The sequence below is a fragment of the Nothobranchius furzeri genome, chromosome 18 (assembly GCF_043380555.1).
Source record: "Nothobranchius furzeri strain GRZ-AD chromosome 18, NfurGRZ-RIMD1, whole genome shotgun sequence".
In the NCBI taxonomy this organism is placed as follows: domain Eukaryota; kingdom Metazoa; phylum Chordata; class Actinopteri; order Cyprinodontiformes; family Nothobranchiidae; genus Nothobranchius; species Nothobranchius furzeri.
The window spans coordinates 30,482,324-30,506,952 of NC_091758.1; the positions used below are offsets into that span (position 1 = coordinate 30,482,324).

A 24,629-nucleotide genomic window follows, 5' to 3' on the forward strand; every position below is an offset into this window, starting at 1 on the left:
CGATCCGATCGATGGGATTTAAACACTGGAAGTGGCACATTTGTATCATCTCCATGATGTTTTAAAATACAGATTATTGTTCTTGTTCTAATATGAAACATCTGTCTGAACCCTGTCTCTGTTTACAGTATCTCCTCAAAGTCAATGAGATAAAAATCAAGAAGGGAGTGGACCTGTTGCAGAACCTCATCAAGTACTTCCACGCTCAGTGCAAGTAAGACCTCGCCTCGTGAGGAAAAAGGCTCATTTTATTCACTACGAAGCAGCTTCGTGTCCTTTTGTCCTGACTGTTCTCTCACGTCCTGCTCAGTTTCTTCCAGGATGGTCTAAAAGCCGTGGACAACCTAAAGCCTTCCATAGAGAAACTGTCCACTGATCTGCACACGGTAAAACGCATCACATCAGAACTCTCTTTTGTTTTATATTTTTATTTTACTCAAACCTTTGTTGCTTCATCTCGTTGCCTCAGATCAAGCAGGCGCAGGACGAGGAGAGGAAGCAGCTGACTCAGCTGAGAGACGTCCTCAAGTCTACTCTGCAGGTGGAGCAGAAGGAGGTAAAATAATCCACTCGGCGGCCTCCAGGCTTTTAATTTCGTCGCTAATCTAAACGTAGACACAAAAATTCAATTACAAAAAAACTTTTTTTAACAGTTTGTGGACAGGTCTGTTTTTTTTCTAAAATGAATTTCTTCTGTTTTCCTGCCTTCGTGGTTGTGAAAAGACGAGGAGAGTAAGTGGTTTTCTGTTTTAGCGTCAGATTTGTCCGGAGATGCAAAGTAATCCTGTTGGATTCTTTCTAAGCCTTTTTTCTGCTAATTAGTTTTTCTTTCTGCCTGCGCATGTGGTTTCCCCCCCCCCCCCCCCCCCCAGGATTCTCAGGTGCGACAGAGCACAACCTACAGCCTCCATCAGCCGCAGGGCAACAAGGAGCACGGCACTGAGCGAAGCGGCTTCCTTTTTAAGAAAAGTGATGGGTGAGTGTGTAAAACGCTGCGGGATTAGCATCCTCATCTCGCTGTGAATGTCAGATACGAGTATTTGTCCCATGTCTGTGTGACAGGTTGAGAAAAGTGTGGCAAAAGAGGAAATGCACGGCAAAAAATGGATACCTCACCATCTCACACGGCACGGTAAGCGTGTTGGTGTGAAAAGGGATCAATTAAAGGTTATTGGCAGGAGTCATTGTTGCACGAAGGAAATCATCAACTAAACACACCTTTTTTACTTTGTGCTGAGGATTGATTCCTGAACAGCCTCAGTTTAGAGAAACAGTTTTCATTGTTCTGGCTAGTTAGCCATGGAGTTCTCTGGTTTCTTTCTACAGATTTAATAAAAAAGAAATATCACAGAGTCCTAAGTATTCAGATCCTTTGCTGTGACACTTATATTTAACTCTTTTCATTTATTCTGATCATCTTTGAGATGGTCCTACACCTTCATGAGAGTCCAGCTGTGTTTGACTATACTTATTGGACTTGATTAGGGAGGCCACACACCTGTCGATATAAGACCATACAGCTCACAATGCATGTCAGAGCAAATGAGAATCATGAGGTCAAAGGAACTACCTGAAGAGCTTAGAGACAGATTTATGGCAAGGAACAGATCTGGCCATGGTTACAAAAAAATCTCTGCTGCATTTAAGGTTCCTAAGACAGTGGTCTCCATAATCCCTAAATGGAAAACGTTTGGGATGATCAGAACCCCTTCCTACAGCAGGTCGTCCGGCCAAATTGAGCTACTGGGGGAGAAGAGCCTTGATGAGAGAGGTAAAGAAGAAGCCAAAGATCACTGTGGTTGAGCTCCAGAGATGCAGTTAGGAGATGGGAGAAAGTTGTAGAAAGTCAACTATCACTGCAGCCCTGCACCAGTCAGGCTTTATGGCAGAGTGGCGTGTTGGAAGCCTCTCCACAGTGCAAGATACATGAAAGCCCACATGTAGTTTGCTAAATGACACCTTAAGGACCCCGAGATGGTGAGAATTTAGATTCTCTGGTCTGATGAGACCAAGATAGAACTTTTTGGCCTTAATTCTCTGTGGCACGTGTGGAGAAAACCAGGCACTGCTCATTACTTGTCGACTTGCAGTCCTCGCAGTGAAGCATGGCGGTGGCAGCATCATGCTGTGGAGGTGTTTTTCAGCTGCAGGGACAGGACGACTAGTTGCATTCAAGGGAACGATGAATGTGGACAAGTACAGGGATATCCTGGACAAGAACTTTCTCCAGGATCCCCAAATCCAGGTCTAAGGAACTTGTTGCACCTTTAACATGCTCATGGCTGTATAAGGGTGCTTCTAAATACTGAGCAAAGGGTCTGGATACTTAGGACCATGTGATATTTCAGTTTCTTTTTTAATAACTCTGCAGAAATTTCTAATATTCTGTGTTTTTTCTGTCATTATGGGGTGCTGTGTGTACAGTAATGAGGAAAAATGTAAATAATTAATTTGATCAAATTGCTGCAATATAACAGGGTGAAAAATTGACAGGGGTCTGAATACTTCCGTTCCCATTGTAAACATTTCACAAACGCTGATAAAGTGTTTAGAGCTGCTTTAAAATAACATAAATTGCTTTGATCTCGACATTCAAACTAGCCATTAGTTAGTTTGTCAGCCTTTTGGCTTTAAACTCAAATTTTCCAAAGGGATTCCATTTTTTTATCCAAATATAGGTCAGATGGTGATCCGTTAAAACTTCACACTCGTCAAAATAGCTGAAATAGTCCTTTAATGACCCTTGCACACATAAGCATTTGAAGATGTAGTGTTGTTCTCACGCTTAGCAGCTTATTGGACGATTGGTTTTGCTCACACACCACTTCTCGTCCATAACGTTTAATTTCTCCAGGCTAACCGACCGCCGGCTAAACTCAACCTGCTAACCTGCCAGGTGAAACACAATCCTGAGGAGAAGAGAAGCTTTGACCTCATATCACGTATGTGAAATATTTTTATTTTTATCTCTTATGGAGGCCTCTTTTAACTTCCGAAGACTCCGGTTGTTGTAGTCGGATGTAAATCCAACCTAGAGGGCATCAGCTAAGATTTATTCTAATATATTATCGTTCTATACGCCTCAATCTACTGATTTTAAATATAAATGGGTGGGGGTGGAAGTCCATTCCCACCACTCGGATAATTTTTTTAAATCTCATAATTTCGAGATAAAGCATGCATTTGTTAATCTGAGTGGCAGGAATGGGCTTCCATCGAAATTACTTAAAAGTAGCTTTTAATTATTAAAACGGTGCATTCACAGCTGAAACCAGGTAAGCTTGTGTTAAACTTACTGAGGTCATCTCTCACTTCCTTTTCTTTTAGACGACAGAACGTATCACTTTCAGGCCGAGGACGACCAGGACTGTCAGATGTACGTTCCTGTTTCCTTTCCGTTTCCCACCTCCTCCACCTTCTTGCCTCGGCTTTGCCTCATTCCCCTCTGCTGGCCTGATTTTCTCCCTGCAGTTGGATCTCAGTGCTGCAGAACAGTAAAGAGGAGGCGCTGAATCAGGCGTTCAAAGGGGACCACCACGTGGGTGAGAGCAACATCGTGCAGGAGCTGACCAAGGCGATCCTGGGGGAGGTCAAGAGGATGACTGGAAACGATGTGTGCTGTGACTGCGGCGCCCCCAGTGAGTGACTCCTTATGAGGTCCTGTAGGGTCGCATCACACTGGAGGAACTTGCATCATCATTCAGTGGTTAAGTCACAATGTAAAGGCCAGATTGGTGTCTAATGAAGAGTTCCTTTAATTTTCTTATAAAATCAGCTCAGATTTCCCTTCAGGAATCCGTGGACGTTGCAGGATTTTGTTCTTTAAACTGCATTCCTGGTTCTTGCAGAAATGCTCCATAGTGATATCCTCCAACCTGAGTAAGCGTGCATTCAGCAGCATTAAGGATTCTAATTTTCCAACAAAAGGACAAAACACTGTTAAAAAAAAATCCCACAAACTCTGGAATTAAGGGATTATTTAAAAATAATCATTTTTCTTTTAGATCCGACGTGGCTTTCCACCAACCTGGGAATCCTCACCTGTATTGAATGTTCAGGAATCCACAGGGAGCTGGGAGTCCACTACTCCCGGATCCAGTCCCTCACTCTGGATGTCCTCAGCACCTCAGAGCTCTTGGTAAATCCCATTTTCTCTCACTTTGGGATGAATGTAGAATGCTGGGAATGAGATGTTGCTTTGCTCCTCTTCTCCTTGTGCATGTCTCCGCCTCTCAGAATAGCTGAGACGTTTTTTTTTCTCACTGTTGGTGCAGAGATTTACAGCCTGTGGGACGTTTGGGATTAAACTCTTCCCTTCCTGATTGCTTTCCTCGGTCTTCAGACGCCAGTCGACTTGGCCAGAATCCGACAGGATTCCGGCTCGGGATGTGGGGGCGTGTTAGCAGCACTGATGGTGTTTGAATTAATCATCGTGGTTCATAACTAGCTTATTTATCTGTTGGTGCTCCACAGCTGGCCAAGAACGTGGGGAACGCTGGCTTTAATGAAATCATGGAGGCCGCTTTGATTGCTGAGAACGTGGTGAAACCCAACCCAGCCAGTGACATGTGAGCCACATTCTTTGTCTTCACTTAAATAAACTAAGTTTGCAAAATTTAAACTTAAAAAAAAAAAAACTCAGCTTTTAATGCCTGCAGTTTGTGTTCACCAGGCAGACGAGGAAGGACTTCATCACGGCCAAATACACGGAGAAACGCTTCGCCAAGAAAGAATACCCTGATGCTGCGTCGCGGCTCCACGCGCTGTGCGAGGCGGTGAAGGCTCGAAACATCTTCCAGCTCATCCAGGTCTACGCTGAGGGGGTGGACCTCATGGAACCCATTCCACTCGCCAACGGACACGTGAGAGCACCACCAGCTTTACTAAACTGTAGCTTCTCTGTGTGATTCACTCATTTACTCATTCATTCACTCACTCAGAGGTGTTTTCACACAGGAGCACGGCGAGACGGCCCTTCATCTGGCGGTCAGGCTAGTGGATCGAACGTCTCTCCACATCGTCGACTTCCTCACTCAGAACAGGTGAACAAAGCCAGGAGGAACATGCGGTTTATGTTTGGAGAAAAATATATGTAAATATGTCTGCAGGCTGATTTTCTGTGCTTGTTTGGATTTAATTAGTGTGTGTGTGTGTGTGTGTGTGTGTGTGTGTGTGTGTGTGTGTGTGTGTGTGTGTGTGTGTGTGTGTGTGTGTGTGTGTGTGTGTGTGTGTGTGTGTGTGTGTGTGTGTGTGTGTGTGTGTGTGTGTGTGTGTGTGTGTGTGTGTCTGTAGTTTAAATTTGGACAAGCAGACGGCCAAAGGCAGCACGGCGCTGCACTACTGCTGCCTGACTGACAACAGCGAGTGTTTGAAGCTGCTGCTGCGAGGAAAAGCGTCCATAGATATCGGTAGGAAATGATGCGTTCACTGACCTCAAACATCCCAGTCACGGGCTTTGGATCATCACAGTTTAGCAGTTTAGTTTCACATCTCCCACGTTTCCCATTTGCCTTGTTAAAGGCGATAAAATTGCATGCACACCGATGCCCTGGATGCGTCATTTGGAATTCTAGGATGTCCAAGGAAGGTCCCGCCTTTCTGGCCTCTGATTGGCGAGAAAGGCTCTGCTACAATTGGCTATTTCATTTAGCGGCAAACCGGCTGTCTTCGCCAAGTACAGACTGTCCTTCTGCCACCAGCAGAAAGATGTTTTGGGGAGTTTTGTCAAGAAAATGTGAACTCAGCGCTATAATAACCATTCTGTCCTGTTTTGCTAAATATTTTATGTTTCATAAAAAACTGAAAAACCTAAAATATTCATTTATAATCTTGTTGCATTTATCAAACTGTTGGACTTCGTATCTCTTGGCTCTCAAGCCTTAGAGTACATAGGATAAACATATGTGCCTTATCTGGGTATGAAATTTATTAAAACTGCCATATTCTGCCCATCTGTGTGCATCAGGTCTGTTTCTTTTCTAGAATGAAAACGGGTGAAAAATAGGTCTAAATCATAATCGGCTTTAACCTAATGTTTGATTAAATGCTACACATTTAATCTGATGATGAGAGATGTGCTCTAACTTGTAAACAGCTTTAACTTATTAAAGTAGGATAGCCTCATAATAAACTCCTCAAGATCTGGCTGTAAACCTAAAAACCTGCAGCGATGGAAAACAACTTCCTCTTACATGAAATAGCCAATCAGAGGCGAGAAAGGCGGGACCTTCCTTGAACATCCTAGGATTCCAAATGACATGCCCCGCATGCATCAGGAAGTCGGCCATGTTGGATCAAAGATGCCATTCTTCCTGGACATTTAAAAAGTGTAAGCATCGTTAACTCGTTTTTATTTGGTGTGAGTTTTTTTCAGATTAGTTGGACCTCATAAACATGACAGTAAATAAGTCACATTGAAAATAAACAATGTTGGCAAATAAATAACAAAAACAAAATTCTACAATTTAAAGATTAATAATCAAAACTGAGGGTAAGTCGAAGTAAAAGGTGAGATCGTCATTAAAAGTTTTGTTTTTGTTCCAGGAAAATTTTGGGGTCAAAAAACATCAAACTAAATTAATTTTAAGCAAATAAAAATATATCTGTACTGAAAAATTCTCCTTTTCACTTGTAGCCTAATTTTTCACCAGGTTTTTTGGATTTTCTGATGCCTCATGTTTTAACTGCCTCGACACACCTGATTTCATTCAGCAAGTGATTAACAGGCGTCTGCAGAGCCTGATGAGCTGCTGCATAGGTGATTCAGCCACTGTGTGTTGGAGCAGAGAAACCACTCTGTTGTAGAGTTATCGTGGCTAACAACTCCTCGTGTTCTCAGGCTCCCATCCTTTCCTTTCATCCTTTCAGGTCCCACACGTCAAGTCCTTGAAATTGTCTTTTATTTTCTCACAACACTCGTCGTGTTTTGCTCCACTCTGAAATCAACAACAGCCAGATAACAGGAGGGCAGAGAGCATCAGCTCAGTCTGGGAAACCGTCTAATTACACGTTTGCTGTTGTCACTGTGGACAGAAACGAGAGCAAGCGCGTTTGTCCTTGAGTGGTGTGTGAATAAAACGATGATTACGTGTTTTGGTTTGTCCTTCCTTCAAGCCAACGAGGCCGGAGAAACGCCACTGGATATCGCCCGCAGGCTAAGACACAGTCAGTGTGAGGATCTGGTGAGACGAGTCGTTTCTATCCACCAGAGCGTTGCTTTTATGGGTTCGTTAGAGCCGTTAGACATCTGACGCCTTCGTGTTTACAGTTGAACCAAGCGCTGGCGGGAAAATTCAACGCCCACGTCCACGTGGAGTACGAGTGGCGCCTGCACCATGAAGACCTGGATGAGAGCGATGAAGATCTGGATGAAAAGGTGAGTCGACCACAAGCTGAGAAGTCAAACTCATCTGTGGAGATCTGTTGAACTGTTTATGGTCTCTTTTAACTTCACCCTTTGACCCCTGACCCCTGCAGCCGAGCCCTCACCGGAGAGATGACCGCCCAGTCAGCTGCTACGCCCCCGGCAGTAACTCCCACCTTCAGGCTGGCCTCGGTAGGGACAAGCAGCGCCTCTACATGCCCAATCTGGTGAACAACGAGACGTACGGCACCATCGTCAACACTAACTCGCCTCAGTCGGCCACCACCTCCGCTCCACCGCTGCCCCCGAGGAACCTGGGTAAGAGGGAAAACCGTCTGACCTCCAGCTGCCTTTAGGAAGTTATAGAGGAAACCCCCTGAGGAACATGTTTAACCTCTTTAAACACCACTGATGTTGCCATGGAGACATTCTTCTTCTCCTGTAGCCCAGTTATCGGCTCTAGGTGGAGCCAGTCAGTCCTCCACTTCCTCCATCTGGAAACCGTCTTCGTTGGACCTGAGCGGCAGACAGCGCTCTTCCTCGGATCCTCCCAACATGCATGCCCCTGTCCCCCCCACGAGGCTCACTTCAGGTGGAGGTAAAGAGCCCCTCCGTCAGGCTGATTAAATGTCGACTTTTAGGCTGAATGGCTTTGGGGCCGGTACCCGTGGCTGAAAACCCATTTTCAGATTTAGGCTGATGCTCCTTTAAAAATTCGTAATAATCTCTCAGTCCGATTCTGTTAAAAAGAACTCAAATCATCTGGTTTCTACAGATGTTAGTGAAACCCACAAACTGGTTCAGTGGGTTGGGGTTAGGGTTCCGTGTGCTCTGAAAACAGTTTCCTAATGAAGAACTCTGACAGAATGGGACTTAAATCTATAATCTTAAAGATTAACGTTATTTTTGCCAATAAACTATATAAATGAGTGTTTAATCATGCTGTAGACACGTTTAGTCAGTAATTTGGCACTTTAGTGACTCTTAGTTAAAATTTAAATATTCTGCCTAAAACTATCAGTGTTGCGCCATCTTCAGGTAAAAACTGTACTCCATTTGAATTAAAATCTGCCATCGCTATTGGCTAAGAGGTACACTATGACGTTAGCTGGTACATTATGATGTCACAATGTGATTATGAGCCTGTGTGTGTGTATTTGTTAGCGGCGGCGCCCTATCTGTCTGCCAGGCAGCAGCATTTGTTGTATTTTTCAAACAGGAAGTGGGAGTGTAGTAAGACTCTGGGGGGTGACTTGCTGTGAACAAACATTTAAAATTTCTCCATAAAGGAGAATTTTAACTACAAGTGGAACTTTAAAAGATTAATAAATAAAAAAAGCAAGTGTTTAAAATCACAGGTACCTTGTATTTAAATACAGGTAGCTCGAGGTAGCAAATGATCCTTACCAAAAAGTCTGGGTTGTGTCTGACCTGCTTTCTTATGCAAATGAGTCTTTTAGAAATGGCCACAGAGAAACGTGGGAAGTAACTTGGGAAGTAACACGTCAACAGCGTAGACATACCACCTTAAATTAGCATTGCTGGTGATAATGCTAATATAGGCTGAGCTGCTAGTAATGCTAACCCAAATTACTGCCAATGCTATCTCAAGGTACTGCTATTGCTACCCTGAGGTTTTGCTAATGATAGCCTGAGCTACTGCTAACGACTAGCTTGAGATAGTACAAATGTCTATGTTGGACGAGAGGAAAACATCAAAAGTGTTTGTTGGAGCACACGTGCGACATTCCAGGCGGTTTTGGGAATATCCAGACTTGAATGCCAGATAAATCGGTAGCTTGTGCTCCTCTTGCTTATTTGTCTGCAGCCATTGTAGGGCTTTATGGAGTTAGCCCTTTAGCAGGGCTCCTGGGCCATTTTAAACCCCAACAAAGTTTAATATGTTAATTAGAGGCTCAAAGAACGATTTCCTAATGTGAAAAGAAAAGGTTGTTCTAGAAGCCTTTACACCAACAAATGCTGATGTGTGTTCCAGGTTTGGGTCCTGCTGTAGCAAAGTCTGGTCTGTTGGGGACCAGGTCAGGTCCACCTAAATCTCCAGATGGGTAAGAAACCATAAACTACTTTAAATAAAATCTACAGATTTTTACAGACAGTTCTCAGGTTGTTAAAGCTTCCGTTTGTTTGTTTTTCCAGGACTGATAAAAGCTTCAGCCGAGCTTTCCTGAATCGCACAGAATCTGTAGAAAGAGCCGGTGAGTGAATGGCTGAATGTTGAAATGGCGTGGTGGTTTTACTGATTCATTTCGGGAAGTTTGTAGCTTTTATTTTTATTTTTGCTGTTGTGATGTCATTTCCTGTTTCCTGTTCCAGCTAAGGAAGTGCCAGGATGCCCCCAGAACACCACGGGTCATTCCCTGCCTCCGGCCCCCATTCCGAGAAAGTCCTTCTCAGTGAGAATCTCGTTCTTCTTTTAATGTTTTCTTTCATTTCTCTGCTGTGTGACCCGTCTGCTGGTGCTGTAAACGTCCTTCCTGAAGTCTGCGTTTGTTTTCCTGGTTGGAAAAGATTTTGTAAACATGTAAACATGATTATTTACCTGAAGTTTTTTTCTGAACTTCGTTTGGATTCACGTGTTTCTATGGTTTTTGATTGCAAAATGGATATTATTCACATGGGGGGGATTTAAATGAACACATGAGGTTTTATGTTTGCTATACTTCCTCCTAACATCCTGAAAAGCACCATTCTTCTTACATAGAACCAATTTTATTAAATACGGGAGCATTTGTGTGGTTTTGCTCATCAGAAGCAGAGACCAAAACGAGTGAAGGCCATCTACAACTGCATAGCCGACAACCCCGACGAGCTGACGTTTTCTGAGGGCGAGGTGATCGTGGTGGACGGAGAGGAGGACCAGGAGTGGTGGGTTAGTATCCATCCAGCTGCACGCCTTTCCCACCTCCTCCTTCTCTTTTTCCGACTGCTGTTTCTTCCTGCGTGTGAACCAGCTGCAGCTTGTTTTCCTCGGCCACCCCTGCAGACATGACCGTATTTAGTCAGCCTCTTGTCTCCCTACACGGAGCCAGAGTCCCCCATGACCCCGCCATGCTTCCTCTCCATCCTGCAACACTTTTATCGCTCTTTTTGTTTCTGATTAAAAACGAAAGAGCGATAGCGCCTCGGTGACTGAAAACAGGCCTGCGGATGGAATTAGGAAGGGTTTTAGTTGTTTCTAAAGACAGAGAAGTAAATTTGGTCTCAGCTGCATTTATTCTTTCCTCTAGTTTCATGTCGTGTTTATTTTCAGGTGTAGACGGCTTTAAAATGACTAAAATGAAGATTATGCATACTGAAGGTAAACAGAAAAAAGGGTAACTCTTGGATTATAGTGAGACGTTTGTTGTGATGTAGCCGTTAGACGTAGGAGATCAGTGGGGATGGACGTTCCTCTCAGTATGATTCAATCCTGTTTCTGACAATTCCGACGCCTGATTCCCACCGAGTATGGAACTGATGCGGTCCGGACTCCGTACGGCTTCGGCAAACATAAAAGCTGCTGTATGGATTGGATCAGGATGCGGAGCTCCGGATAGTTTCCGCATAGATTCCACATGCCGCATGAAGTTAAAGAAAGGACACGAGCCAGACAGGAAGTGAGACTCGTCTCTGCGAAGGTGTGTCTGGTATACATCAAAGTAAAACCTGTGTTGCATTTATTTTTGCTGCTTTTGTTGTAGTTGTTAATGATGGGGATATTAGCTTATAGTATATGATAGCTCATGTTATTTAGTATAGTCATTTACAAGATTTGGTGCTCTCGCAGGAGCACGTTTCTGGAGGCGTTCAGCGAACGAATCGCTGTCGTCTGGAAACCGGACTGCATCCGTTACGTTATCGGTGTGAATCAGGTGTTATTCTTAGTCAGTAAATCCTCTACAGTGGCTTGAAAACATCTAAACGTTTAATAAAAGTTTTAAAAAACATCGAAGATTAACTGATCCACAAAAGACTTCTGAACTTTAAAATGAAAGCAATCATTCATTTGAGGTTCAGTTTAACGTGCAGTAATAATAATCTATAATAATAATGATGTGAAGTCATAATAATTAGCTGTTTATTCAAGCACCTTCATATTTTTGGTTTATTGCATTTTTCAAACAGACATGGACTGTTGGCCTGCAGGTCAAAAGGTTAATTTGCCTCAAAATGAGGTACGAAATGCATTTTTTTTTCTAATTTTGTACCAAAAATCAATAATTAAATTACTGGAGCACAAAAGCAGCAATCTGCAGGTTAAAACGTCAGCAGGACGAATTTGAAGGCTTTGAGTTGCATTTAACTTTATTTTAAGCAAATCTAAATTATAAATCATACATTTACTTGTATCATTTCTAAACCGAAACTGATGCTGCTTGGATCTCATGTCTTAGTTTGTTGTTCATTTATTAAGTTTGTAAAATATTAAATAAATGTGTCATTAATTATTTCCATTTGGAATTCAGGTCATCTTTTTCCCGTTGAATCTACTTTTTATGGTTTTATAAAACCGAATCGATGAGACAAATTATATGAAATGTTGAGGTTTGAAGAATCAGGACTGGATCATCTGAGGTGAAAAAGGTCAGATATGTGTTATAAAACACCCACGTCTGTGCTTTTTAGCTGCTGTTTGTTTTCCTGTAGCTTACTTTAACTAATGTGATCCGTATTTTAGTGTTTCCTGGCCCCATCAGCGTTTCACTCCCCCATAATGCACTTCTGTCGTTCCTCTTGGCAGCTGGGTCACATCGAAGGGGATCCAATGAGAAAAGGCGCCTTTCCTGTTACGTTTGTCCACTCCATCTCTGATTGAAGATCCTCTCGCCCGTCTGCAGCCATCAGAACATCCCAGTTTTATTTCCCCCATCATCACCGTGGCGGCATCTTTGTGCGTGCGTGTGTTGTCACGACAACTGCAGCAAATCTGGCTATAACCGAGGACCTGCAGAACTAAAAAAAATGATTGTAGTGAGTCATCTCTGGCAATAAATGCACTTTTTTTGTCTTAATTCATGTTACAAACTAATGAAGGTCACCTGTTCAGTGTTTTTATCCGTTCCGTCTGCAGCTGCGGTGCTCAAGACTCCATAAACTCTTGAGATTAGAGCAGATTTTAACAAACTAATAACTCTAAATGTGAATTTAGAACATGTGTGGGTGCACGAGGGATGTTCTTTAGTTTCTGCTGATGGGAGCAGCTCTCCTGGGTGGAGAACTTACTGGTGCTAACTCTGGAGGATCTTCCATGTCCCCAATTCAGCCCCACTGGAGCTGCTGCAGGGTTTTTTATTCCTATTTTAATGCCTCTGACTCTTCACAGCTGGGAGAAAACCACTTTGTTGGACGTTTGTAATGAATTCACCGTCAAACATCACCACACTTCCTGCCGGCATCAATTTGGCGTTCCTACATCCAATCCAGCAGCGACATTCCGGTTCTTCTGCCTTACTAGAGAAACCAGATGGTTGCGTTAGAGGACGAGCTGCAGATATGATTGTAGCTGTGTTGTTGCCTTCAGGAACACTCGTTGGCAGGCTGCTTTATTGTTTTTTAAAGCTAAATTAAGAGTTTTGATGCCGTAACCAGATACAGGAATGTCAGTGTGCAGCTTAAGTCATCTGAGGGTTCTGTCATGTAGAAAGATGCGATTTAAAATAACTCTGGTCATCCTGGTTGCAGAGCAACTTCCTTTGTGTTCATATTGTTTATATTTAGAGCCCAAAATCAGAGCCTTCCATGTGTTTATGAATGACAGAGAAAGAGTTCTCTTTCTTAACTCACTGGAAATGGAAGATTTAAGCATCTATTTATGTTTGTGGGTATTTAAATGGAATCAGTGGATTTAAGCTGAGCAATAAATGTTTTTTTAATGCACTGTGTCGACGAGAAGAGTTGGACCTGGGAGTGACGTGAGCGGACACGCAAATGCTACTGCGCATGACTTCATTCATCCTCACTAACCGACTGAAGCTCGCCGCATCGACGCTTCACTTGTGCGAGTATGTGGGAACGTGAAACTGGAAAAATAAAATGTGAAATAATCCTGGACTTTTTTTTTGTGGGAGAACATAGTTTATGCTTGACGCAAAGAGATGTGTCGATGGCGCCCTCTATTGGTGAACGGCTCAATTCACACGCATGCAAAGGGGGAAAAAAGCATCTTTGGGATGATAAAAATGACCGCAAACAGGATTAGTGATATGTATACACCCACTGGAGTGTGAGGCTGAAAATAGAAGCGGTGAACGGCTGAAGAGTGAAACTGGGTTTAAGAAGATGAGGAAAAGCAACATTTTTTTCATTTATTGAATGTAAGTCACACTAACAAATTCACTCCTGTTCTGTACCAGATTTTTTTATTTAAAAGTCATGTAAGTCAAGTAAAGTAGGAGCTGTAAACATCCAATCCCAAAATGCTTTCTGAGGAAAAAATAAAACTAAACATCAGATTATTTTCAGATTAAATTAATGTGAGGCAAAAAAGGATCTGGTACCAAGAAATTCTCTAATGCAATGACTTGATGTAAAAATAAAAAACAGATAAAAATAAAATGAGGCACTGATAGAAGTTGTAAATTTCCTTCAAAGTGACTTATTGTACAAATACTGTAATCAGATTACAAACACAAACAAGAGGGCATCGTCTGATCTAAATGAGACACGAGGAACATCACTTAAATCTGTTTCGCTGCTGGTTCGTGTCTCCCAGTAACAATCATATGCTGGACAGGTCCTTCTGTAGCTTTTAGTACCACATTAAATAAATATAAACCTAACCTAACCTGCTTACACGTCTCCACTCTGTACCATGAACTTATGTTCAAGACTTTTTGTTATTTTCTTTAGCTTAAAATTCACACAGACAGGAAACTGAGAGCAATCTCTGGGGAAGCTCATATTTTAAATCACAAATCAAGTCCATCTAAACCCACATTGATGTCCAATCAACAACCCCCAAGAGACCGGTTTTAATTTCCATTCTAGTGCGATTGCTGGATGAAGCTGATCTCATCTCCAGGAAACCTCAATGGCTTTCACCTCCTCCCCAACAGATCCAAAGCGACAAGTTTTTCTGTCATCAGGACTTGTCTGATGACAGAAAGCAGTCAAAGGACGTCGACATCACCTTGCAGATGGCCTGAGCCTGCTCCTGTGTTGATGACAAACACAAAGGGGCGTTTAAAGTCCCTGCAGACACGCCCCCAGACGGCAGGTTTCATTTGCTGCTCACCGAGCTGCTGCACTGGTACACCCAGATGCTGCACTCCTCTTGCTTGGAGTCTGTGGTTTTCAGAGCCAGAAGGTTCTTCCCCGCGCCCAGGCCGTCGTCGTAACACAGCATACGAACGATCAAGTACAGAGGGTGACGATGCAACACGTCCTGAACAGAGGAAATCTTTTTTTTAGGTTCTCCTGTGTGTTTAAGAAACATCCAGGTCATCTTGCTACTCACACACTGGTCCACTGAGGCAACTTTGACCCCATACTTTGACACACCCAGAACCATCTCCTCATCTTCAGGAACGAAGGGCAGTTTACCGTCTTGCTGTGAAAAGAAGCAGAAGGTTTAAAGCTCTTTTAAATGACAAACCTCTGAGACTAAAAAAAACATCCCACCTGGGCAGCATCGATGTAGTTGATGAGGTCTAAAGGCTCCTGCAGGGTCTTACTCATCTCAAATTCTAAGTTCTTAATGACTCCCACATACTTCACCCGAAACTCAGCGCATGTCTCTGTTGCGCTGTTTCCTACAATCAAGCATTTTGTTACAAAAGACGAGGTGCGTTCAAATTTAGTTTAGTAACATTTCACACCAACCTGAGCTCTTGTTGGAGTCTGTATCAAGGCTGGCAACCGTGCTCGATCTGGAGAGTCCTCCTACACTGGAGTCAACAGACTAAACAGAAACAAAAACAAGAATGTAACAAAACGGTGTGCTCCTGATGTGGCGTTAATGTAAACAGGTTTTGGTGCCTTGCTCTTGGTGCTGATCTCGCTGCTCTGCGAGCTGCTGCTGCTGTGGCGCTTCTTGACTTTCCGGAACATCCTTCACCATGACGACCGCATCCAGACCCTCCGTGAACCAGAAACCTGGACGTTCCCACACCCTAAAGCGTTAAAACTCGCAACAGAGCAGCCTTCTCAAGTCTCAACAAACTAAATTATTAACTGGGAACTATATTTTAAATAATGGATGCCTGTCCCACAACAGCACAGCACTTCTCATTAAATGTTAGATTTTACTGTTTTTAATCAATTATTTTCCTAAAAGCGATTGGTTTAATAATTTTAAATTGTATAAAATTACTTCAGGTTGAAATATTTACTTTTGTTGTACTTTTATATTTTGTAAACGAGCAATGAAAGGGCTATAATTCCAATTCTAAAATACTTTATTGATCCCAGAGGAAAATGTAACAAATTGTATGCAAATGTAATAACAATGGTAAGTATGCATATCTGTAGAAGTAATAATAGGTATAGTATTAAATAAACACAATCTGAGGTCTAAATGTTAAAACAGATCATTAAATATAAAAAAAATCTAGAAATAACAGCAGCATGGGAAAAAAAGGTCAATTTTAGGTAGACGTGTTATTTTGCAATAATTACAAATAAAAGTTGAATCTAAAGCATCGGGTAAAGAAACCATCATTTTCTGAACACCTATGATTGTAAATCGCAAACTCCTGGTAACGTTCTTATCTAAATACTTATTTTTTGGCCGAGTTTAAGTAAGCATATGAATGATAAATAAGACTTTAATACATTAAAAAGTAAAACAAAACGCCTGAATCAAGGTGCCGACCGTGACGTACCTAACTGTTAGCCAATGAACGCTTTCAATATAAATACTTATTACATTGTAGCTACATAATATACTTATAGTAGCTGAAAGCTCTTCGGTGTTCCTTACGCCGCATTTATTTAAGAAGTTAAACACAAACTTTAACAACGCATTAAAAAGCAAAACGACTCCGCTAGCTTTAGCTAGTTTCCACAAACATACCTGTTCGTACTGTGTGTCTTAAATGTTTTTCTTCTACACTTTTATAAATGTTAACGCTCCCGTTTTCCTTGAGAAGGGTCTGGCTGCGGCCGCCAAAAGTCGTGGCACCACCCGGAAGTGTAATGGCAGCAGTGGTAGGGGGCGTGGCTAGTGCCACTAAAAGCCGTGGGTGCCACTAAAAGCCGTGGCACCACCCGGAAGTATCAGAGCTGCCACTGCAAGTGCCACTCGTGCTGCCGCTGCCACAAATTGCGCTCGATCCTGCTGTGAAAAGAACACCTAAGCCATCGGGATCAGCATTCCCAAAGCAAAGGAAGGAGGAAAAAAAAAAGCGGGCCCAAAGCAGAGGTATGTAGAATTTATAAATTTGGCAAAGGAACTTTTTGCGTTACCATTGTAGCTAACTGCCTCTCCTGCCACGCACGGTCCACGGACGGACCCTCGCTAGCTGTTTACATACACAATACAGTATCTCATAACTTTAACCAATTAATTTTACTTTTGAATCGTCGTGTCCAGATGCAGTGAGACAATATCTGCAGCCTGCCGACAGGCACTTTGTTGACACCACGGGGGCGGGACTGTCTTCTACACCTGTTGAGTCTCACTGTGATGATGAAGAATGTAAGATTTTTTTTATCGTTTTTTTGGAGTATGATTGCAGCCTTTTTATGAACTTCGATTCAAGTTTTAAGTACGCATACAATATGAATTTAATATTTTCATATAAGAAGAACGCTAGGTGTGTGTTTAGCAAAATTTCAACTTTGTCCAACATCGGGCGGGCGGCACCGCCGCGGCCGTGGCGGGGACTCCCCCCGCTGTCGCCGGGCCCGCGTCGGTGTTTCCTTGTTTAATAAATGAAAACCTCAGAGTGCCTCAGATCACCGGATCTTCTTCCTCATATTCCACAATTTTATTTGATGCTGAAGAGCACCTGAGAGTGAGACATACGTTTTTTCAAATATTCCCCATGGATGCAGTCACTTCCACCCAGAGCCGGATTAAATAAACGGACTACACTAGGCAGGCTGCATTTATTGGGTCCCACCTCCATTGATGTTACTTCATGAATTGAAATCTGAAACTTACCAAAGTTACTAATAAAAGTTCATTCACATTTTACATAGCCTTGTCTTTGGATACAAACTGGTTGTTTGTATGCCAAAAGAAGTCGTGTGCTGTATGTAAAACATTACATCAGACAATTTTTTGATATTAATAATTTATACGTCATTACACAGCTGTATTAAATGCTAATAAATTATCCTCATCTTATCCATTGGGAGTGTCATTGTCAAGGCAGTAGTACCAGTAAATAACCACTAGGTGACTTTAAACTATGTAAACAGAGCAAATATGTTTATCTCATTTGCTCTGTTTACATAATCAGCACGTTCTCTTTGAACGTGATATCAAATTTTCGCCGCCTCTTCGTCTCCGCACCTGCCAAATCGCGGTCTGTCATTAGCAAATCAAAAGCGAGATGGATGACACAAACCCCCCCCCCACCACCACCACCACCACCACCACCACCACCACCCCACCCCCGGTACTTGCTTGTTACCACATTCCACCCGGCCACAATAAAACACCGGCCATTATTCACCTGCGTCGACTCCGACACTGGCCAAAATGTGATACCCGGCCGTTAATTGAATACAGGCCAATATTAGAGGATTTACGGTATACAGGTGCTGGCCAGTAAATTAGAATATCATCAAAAGGTTGAAAATATTTCAGTAATTCCATTCAAAACGTGAAACTTGTACATTATATTCATGCAATGCACACAGACCAATGTATTTCCAATGTTCATTACATTTAAATTTGATATTCATAAGTGACTACTAATGAAAACTCCAAATTTGGTATCTCAAAAAATTAGAATATTCTGAAAAGGCTGAATATAGAAGACACCTGCTGCCACTCTAATCAGCTGATTTACTCAAAACACCTGCAAAGGCCTTTAAAAGGTCCCTCAGTCTTGTTTTGAAGGAACCACAATCATGGGGAAGACTTCTGACTTAACAGCTGTCCAAAAGACAATCATTGACACCTTGCACAAGGAGGGCAAGACACAAAAGGTGATTGCTAAAGAAGCTGGCTGTTCGCAGAGCTCTGTGTCCAAGCACATTAACAGACAGGCGAAGGGACGGAAAAAATGTGGTAGAAAAAAGTGTACAAGCTCTAGGGATAACCGCACCCTGCAGAGAATTGTGATGACAAACCCATTCAAAAATGTGGGGGAGATCCACAAAGAGTGGACTGCAGCTGGAGTCAGCGCTTCAAGAACCACCACGAGGAGACTCATGAAAGACATGGGATTCAGGTGTCGCATTCCGTGTGTCAAGCCACTCTTGAACATGAAACAGCGCAAGAAGCGTCTCGCCTGGGCCAAGGACAAAAAGGACTGGACTGATGCTGAGTGGTCCAAAGTTATGTTTTCTGATGAAAGCAAGTTCTGCATTTCCTTTGGAAATCAAGGACCCAGAGTCTGGAGGAAGAGCGGAGAAGCACAGAATCCACGTTGCATGAGGTCCAGTGTAAAGTTTCCACCGTCAGTGATGGTGTGGGGTGCCATGTCATCTGCCGGTGTTGGCCCACTCTGTTTCCTGAGGTCCAGGGTCAATGCAGCCGTCTACCAGGAAGTTTTAGAGCACTTCATGCTTCCTGCTGCTGACCAACTTTATGGGGATGCAGACTTCACCTTTCAACAGGACTTGGCACCTGCACACAGTGCCAAAACCACCAGCACCTGGTTCAAGGACCATGGTATCCCTGTCCTTGATTGGCCAGCAAACTCGCCTGACCTTAACCCCATAGAAAATCTATGGGGTATTGTGAAGCGGAGGATGCAATACGCTAGACCCAACAATGCAGAGGAGCTGAAGACGACTATCAGAGCAACCTGGGCTCTCATAACACCTGAGCAGTGCCACAGACTGATCGAGTCCATGCCACGCCGCATTACTGCAGTTATTGAGGCAAAAGGAGCCCCGACTAAGTATTGAGTGCTATACATGCACATTCTTTTCATGTTCATTCTTTTCAGTTGGCCAACATTAGAGAAACAAACATTTTTTCATTGGCCTTTAGAATATTCTAATTTTCTGAGATACCAGATTTGATGTTTTCATTGGTTGTCACCTATAAATATCAAAATTAAACGTAATAAACATCGGAAATACATTGGTCTGTGTGCATTGCATGAATATAATGTACAAGTTTCACGTTTTGAATGGAATTACTGAAATATTTTCAACCTTTTGATGATATTCTAATTTACTGGCCAGCACCTGTATGTATTATAATAATGTATTATAATTAGTTTAGAAAAATTAAATGTAAAATTTTTACTATATACTTGATGCTGTCTGAATTAATGCGAAGTGTGTTTATGGTCCCTGAACAAGCAAAGAATCCTAAACTCTTCTGTTTAAACATTCAAAGACCAATCAGGTTGATATTTCATATTTATATGGAATCATCACATCTTGTGTAGATCCACTACAAAAGCATAATAAAATAATATTAGATTTTTTTATAATGAACAATATCTCATTTATGTGGCCTGCAAGGTCATTTGGGCCTTTATCTTGAAAAGTTTAGTCACCGCTGCTACTTTAATGTTGGTAAACTGCTTTTTCTTGCTGCAGTAAGGCTAAGCTTAGTGATCATAGAGATGCATTCAGGTAATCCCTTCCTCATCTGGCAAAGCAGAAGGTCCTTTAATAAAGAAAACAATCCTCTGTTGAAGAACAATAAGGAACCTGCTTGCTGTAGCAGCAGCAGCAGCAGCAGCAGCAGAATGTTCTAATTAATAGAAGATTCTAGAACCAATAGGACAAACCAATAGGGCGCGTGAGTGACATCATAAAGAATATTTTGTTTCCAGAGACTAAAAGGCTCACAAGCAGCACTTACTTCAGGTGGTCAGAGCTCTTGGTCTCATTTCTCTTTAAGGTTTCTGGGGGAAGCTGTTGCTGTTTTTCTCAGGTTAGTTATTCTATTCAGTTTATATCACCAAGTTATAGCACCAGTCATCTCAGCACACTTTCAAAGAGCAAACATTGCAAATGAACCTTTTGTATTAAACCGTGCCTTGAGTTCTGTTCATTATTGGCGACCTTATGCTGGGCGTTCCTCTGCTCCTAGACACGAATGAGTCTGAACTGACGTTCTTGATCAAAATGTGTTTGCAGATGTTCAATGAAAACTATCTTTTCTGCAAGCTGCTTTTATATTCTTCAGCTTGTCAATAAACGTCTTTTCTACGTTGATTTTCTCATCTTTTTCTTTGCTAAACATCACTTCTAGGTCCATTTGGTCTAAAACGAACGCCTTCTGTATTTTTAGTCCAGTTTTATATCAAAATACAGTTAATATTTTGCGTACATAGCCCGAAAAGAAGGGATTGAATTGATTTAAAGTTGAAAGAGTCTCCCAGGCAGGATCTAACACGTACGTGTAAATGTTCCCTTCGCTCATCATAAACTCCTCTTCCAGTTTTTTCTACAACACTCTGCTAAATGTTTCCTATTGGACGCATCTTTTTAGACTTTTCTGTGTGTAAATGTGCATCTGTTTGTCATCTAATAATCTAACAATTTATCTAACTAAGAAACTAGTAGGACCAAATAAGCGATTGCTTTAACCTGCTTCCTATTTCAAACACTTTTGTTTGTACAGATATGCACTTCTGACATTTTTCAGCTTTCATTGAGATAGCTCAGATTTGAGCTAAACTAAAATTAATCTAAAAGCTGAATAATTCATCTAATAAGTAATAACCTCTTACTTTATCTAACTAATAACTTCATAACTTATCTAAAGAGACACTGTATGATAGGAAAGCCAACAAATTATCTAATTAACTCCACTCACTTAGGAAAGCTATTGATCATCTTAAAACGTAATAAACGCATCAATACTACAAGTCATAGCTGCATGTCCTGAACAATCTAAGCACTTAGATACCAAATTTAAGGTAATTGCTGAAAAATTGTAGAATACGATGCTTTATAAGACTTCTGAGCATGTCTAAATATGATTTCCCTTCCTAAAGGGGCTTACGTGGGTCTCCGGTGGACGGAGGCAGCCTGGCGTTTCTCAAAACTACAAACTGGGAAATCCAGCTTTGATTATTGGATTCAGTTTTTATTTCTCTCTTAAATACTTGACTTTCCACTTTCCATCAAGACTATCAGCCGTTGTTGAGGTCCAAAATGATCGACTCTGACCTCCCCGAGTTGGTTGATGTGGAAGAAGACGATCGACTCAACGTTAAAGTTCAAACTCGATTTAATGCACAATCTGCAGATAGTGGAGACCAACACAGTGCAGCATACAGCAAGTGCTCACGCCGTGTACTCAGAATGGTCTAACTCGAACAACTTGAGATGAAAAGTGTTTAAGTAGGTTTCTGGCTCTTCCCCCTAGGGTGTGTCTTCTTGTGATAGGTTGAGGAGCGCGTGATCGGCGCATGCTCTTGTTTCTGATTGGGTGCTGAGTGCAATGCTTGAGCCGTGAGTGTTGCTTGTTTGCTCTAGGCTTCACTTCCTCCAGGTGTGGCTCATGTGGTTGAATGTTGTCCTGGCCGCTGGAACTAGTTTCCGTGTCTGTGTGTGCTTACTTTGACTGTTGTCAGGGTGAGTCAGACCATGCTTTGCACTCACATGGGCGTCTCGACAAAAGGTCATATCAGGACATTGTTAGTTGTACATGTATGTTTCACAACAGGTTCGTTATAAGATAAAGCACTACATAGCATGTAAACGCAATGAATATAAACCCGTCATTTTTCCACAGTCTGTAGTTGGCTGAAAAAAACTCCCGAAAAGATCTCAATCTTTGAACGATAGCATCCACAATCCCGTTCGACACTCTTTCATCTTTTGATTTGACCACATCTGCGAGGCTAGCAAATGATTCTGTCCTTCGAAGATCGGAGCAAACTTTATTAGCAAATCTTTCGGTCGACTTTGGGTTATTAGGAAGGTTTTTTATTACGCCAAGTTTACACAGGATATTATTCACTAGACGATCGAAGAAACCCGTGTCCCCTTCTGAAAGTTGATTCTTAATATTGATGGCTTTGACAATTAGAAAAATCCGGTGAATTATTGACCAAATAACTGAGTGGATAAAATATTTTTTTTTTTGTTGTTGCTCGATGTCTGGTTTTTGAAACGTGTGACCGTTTTTTGTACTGAGGTGATGCACTTTTGTAATCATTCTGTTGTACGAAACGCTGTTAAAATAGAGACAAACTATGTGTCTTCGACAAAGGTAACTTCTCTTCTGACATATTAACTGTGCTGTTGATGAAGCTGATGAACTCTTTAAGATGTCATCAGATCAAAGGACACTTAAGCTCCGCCCCCAACAGTTCTGCACTACTACTGCTTCTACTGCTAGATCTAGTACTACAACTACTTCTACCACCACTACCACTATCACACTACTACTACAACTACTACTACTACTTACATGAAAAAGTAAAGTTAAGAACACTAAAGAAAATATTGTGGATATAATTAATTAATCAACTATTATTTTTATTAATTAATCAATTAGTCAATTTAATTAAACTTCTTTACTTCTTTATAAGTAGTAGTGGAATTTATTTTAATTTATTTATTATTATTTTTTTACTTTCTTTTCATTAACTTTCTCAATTATAAACACAACAACAACAACAACAACAACAACAACAACATCACCTAGGAAGCTTTGGTAGTAGTAGTATTTTTAATTAATAAATTAATTAAATTATAAAACAAATCTATGTTAATTAGAAACATTTACCAGCTTATGTTTGTAGTTTCTAATCAAACATGTCAGATATAATAAAATAAAACACAATTAGAAACCATCTTGTAAAAAAGCTAAATATTTGTACAGAGTAAATGATTGATCGCAAACAGCTGATTTAATTTGATAAGCATATTTAATCAGATAAATAAATAAAAAAATTCATATGGGTTGAAGGCAAAATTGAAGATAATTTAAATGTAACACCTACATTTGAAAATAACAAATGAAGGTAGAAGAAACATTTACAGACAGTGGGCTATTTAACCCTGAACGTCATTTTAGTGAAATATATTTTCTGTAGGAATTGGCCACCTGTGTGCTAGAAGCTTATTTATTCGAAAGAGATAATGTGACAAAAATGTCTGCAGTGAAAAGTTTTTTCCACATTTTATCAATTTCTTTGACATGTTCTGCTCATAATAATTAACATTGTGGGTTTTTTACACACCTAAGTGTGATTAGAGCATCTAATTAGCCTCTGAAAATTTTCATCTGCCTTATTATCACTTTGTTTTATCTGCCAGACTAATGCATCACCTTACAAAACCTAATGGTACACACACACACACACACACACACACACACACACACACACACACACGCACACACACACACACGCTGTTTGTGCTGTTTTTCAATCGCCCAAACAAGACGGGACCAGCTGTCCAATTGCTGTCAAGAAAATCAAAGGGTAGGAATGGGAATGTATCCAATCAGCGTCGACGTTGTTTCAGAACGTTTCAGAAGCATGATGGGCGATAGAGCTACCGCCAAGGCTTTCGTTGGTGTTCGGTAGAGCTCGGAGAGTCTCGACTCCAGCACGTTTTTGGTCGTGACTCGTGACGCACATGGAGCAGACGCAGACATGGACGCCAGTGAGCCTACAACCAGGATACCGGATCTCAGCAGCCACTGAATTCAGTTCGGTCTCTTCTCCAGTATCCGTTCGAGAGGAGAACTATGGTGGAAAAACTTAATGTCAAAGAGCTTGGACCAGATCAGCCCGACGTAAAGATAAGCCAGCAGGACAAGGAGAGAGGTAAATTGTACACACGACGCTTCTCCCAAAATTGGTACACCAGGAAGCAGTGGCTAGCTGGATGCAATCACGCTAATGCGTTATTTTGCTTTCTGTGTTTGTTATTCAAAACGGCTGGGATCCACAGTAATGTGGATGTGGAACTTGTGTCTCATTGGGGACTCCATTCATTCTCTGACTGAGGAATGCAGCGCATCAGTGCAGCAGCCAACAAAGAAACGGAGGACGTTTGGACAGGGAGAACAGCAGCTGGGTGCAGAGGTAAGCTGTACATTACATTTCTGTAAACAAGACAATCAGAATCAGAAATCCTTGGTTGTCCCACAAACCGGGACATTTGTTTAATAACATGTACATTGTTTAATGTGCAATAACTGTAAAAACTAATTTCAACA

The 24,629-nt window shown here is 41.7% G+C and overlaps 3 protein-coding genes across 7 annotated transcripts in view; 2 read left to right on the top strand and 1 right to left on the bottom strand.

Annotated features, from left to right (window-relative positions):
• asap2a (ArfGAP with SH3 domain, ankyrin repeat and PH domain 2a) overlaps positions 1–12,372 on the top strand; it is a 57,871-nt gene extending 45,499 nt beyond the window's left edge. For both annotated transcript variants that reach the window (XM_015969978.3, XM_015969980.3), the window contains 22 exons: positions 129–214; positions 311–386; positions 470–556; positions 873–976; positions 1,063–1,132; positions 2,855–2,942; positions 3,328–3,376; positions 3,472–3,638; positions 4,005–4,138; positions 4,474–4,568; positions 4,673–4,862; positions 4,957–5,042; positions 5,293–5,408; positions 7,114–7,181; positions 7,268–7,375; positions 7,477–7,681; positions 7,809–7,961; positions 9,360–9,429; positions 9,521–9,579; positions 9,698–9,777; positions 10,134–10,253; positions 12,105–12,372. In XM_015969978.3, coding sequence (XP_015825464.1) covers positions 129–214; positions 311–386; positions 470–556; positions 873–976; positions 1,063–1,132; positions 2,855–2,942; positions 3,328–3,376; positions 3,472–3,638; positions 4,005–4,138; positions 4,474–4,568; positions 4,673–4,862; positions 4,957–5,042; positions 5,293–5,408; positions 7,114–7,181; positions 7,268–7,375; positions 7,477–7,681; positions 7,809–7,961; positions 9,360–9,429; positions 9,521–9,579; positions 9,698–9,777; positions 10,134–10,253; positions 12,105–12,179 — 2,286 coding nt within the window. In that variant the 3' untranslated portion in view covers positions 12,180–12,372. The remainder of the gene's footprint in view (positions 1–128; positions 215–310; positions 387–469; positions 557–872; positions 977–1,062; positions 1,133–2,854; positions 2,943–3,327; positions 3,377–3,471; positions 3,639–4,004; positions 4,139–4,473; positions 4,569–4,672; positions 4,863–4,956; positions 5,043–5,292; positions 5,409–7,113; positions 7,182–7,267; positions 7,376–7,476; positions 7,682–7,808; positions 7,962–9,359; positions 9,430–9,520; positions 9,580–9,697; positions 9,778–10,133; positions 10,254–12,104) is intronic.
• Positions 12,373–13,705: 1,333 nt separating this feature from the next.
• Positions 13,706–16,514, bottom strand: itgb1bp1 (integrin beta 1 binding protein 1). Its single transcript, XM_015969983.3, has 7 exons — positions 16,377–16,514; positions 15,341–15,457; positions 15,185–15,263; positions 14,984–15,114; positions 14,820–14,912; positions 14,598–14,747; positions 13,706–14,516 (listed from the first exon to the last, which is right to left on the bottom strand). Exons 2-7 carry the CDS (start codon positions 15,410–15,412, stop codon positions 14,445–14,447), a joined length of 597 nt encoding a protein of 198 aa, XP_015825469.1. The 5' UTR covers positions 15,413–15,457; positions 16,377–16,514; the 3' UTR covers positions 13,706–14,444.
• Positions 16,515–16,586: 72 nt separating this feature from the next.
• LOC107392273 (cleavage and polyadenylation specificity factor subunit 3) overlaps positions 16,587–24,629 on the top strand; it is a 29,863-nt gene continuing 21,820 nt past the window's right edge. The window contains exons 1-4 of one of the 4 annotated variants that reach the window (XM_070546808.1): positions 16,592–16,724; positions 16,896–17,000; positions 24,135–24,234; positions 24,362–24,495. In XM_070546808.1, the coding sequence (XP_070402909.1) occupies positions 16,989–17,000; positions 24,135–24,234; positions 24,362–24,495 (246 nt within the window). In that variant the 5' untranslated portion in view covers positions 16,592–16,724; positions 16,896–16,988. Of the gene's footprint in view, positions 16,725–16,895; positions 17,001–24,134; positions 24,235–24,361; positions 24,496–24,629 lie in introns of those variants that run through there. The other 3 variants (XM_054741629.2, XM_015969982.3, XM_070546809.1) reach the window with 3 other exon arrangements.

Bases quoted from the DNA above. Each gene is read 5' to 3' on its own strand.
- itgb1bp1 (XM_015969983.3), bottom strand. From the start codon at position 15,412: ATGTTCCGGAAAGTCAAGAAGCGCCACAGCAGCAGCAGCTCGCAGAGC. The intron at 14,913-14,983 runs GTGGGATGTTTT...TTCTTTTCACAG, and splicing joins ACTACATCGATGCTGCCCAG to CAAGACGGTAAACTGCCCTT. The intron at 14,517-14,597 runs GTGAGCAGCAAA...TCATCAACACAG, and splicing joins TGTACCAGTGCAGCAGCTCG to GAGCAGGCTCAGGCCATCTG.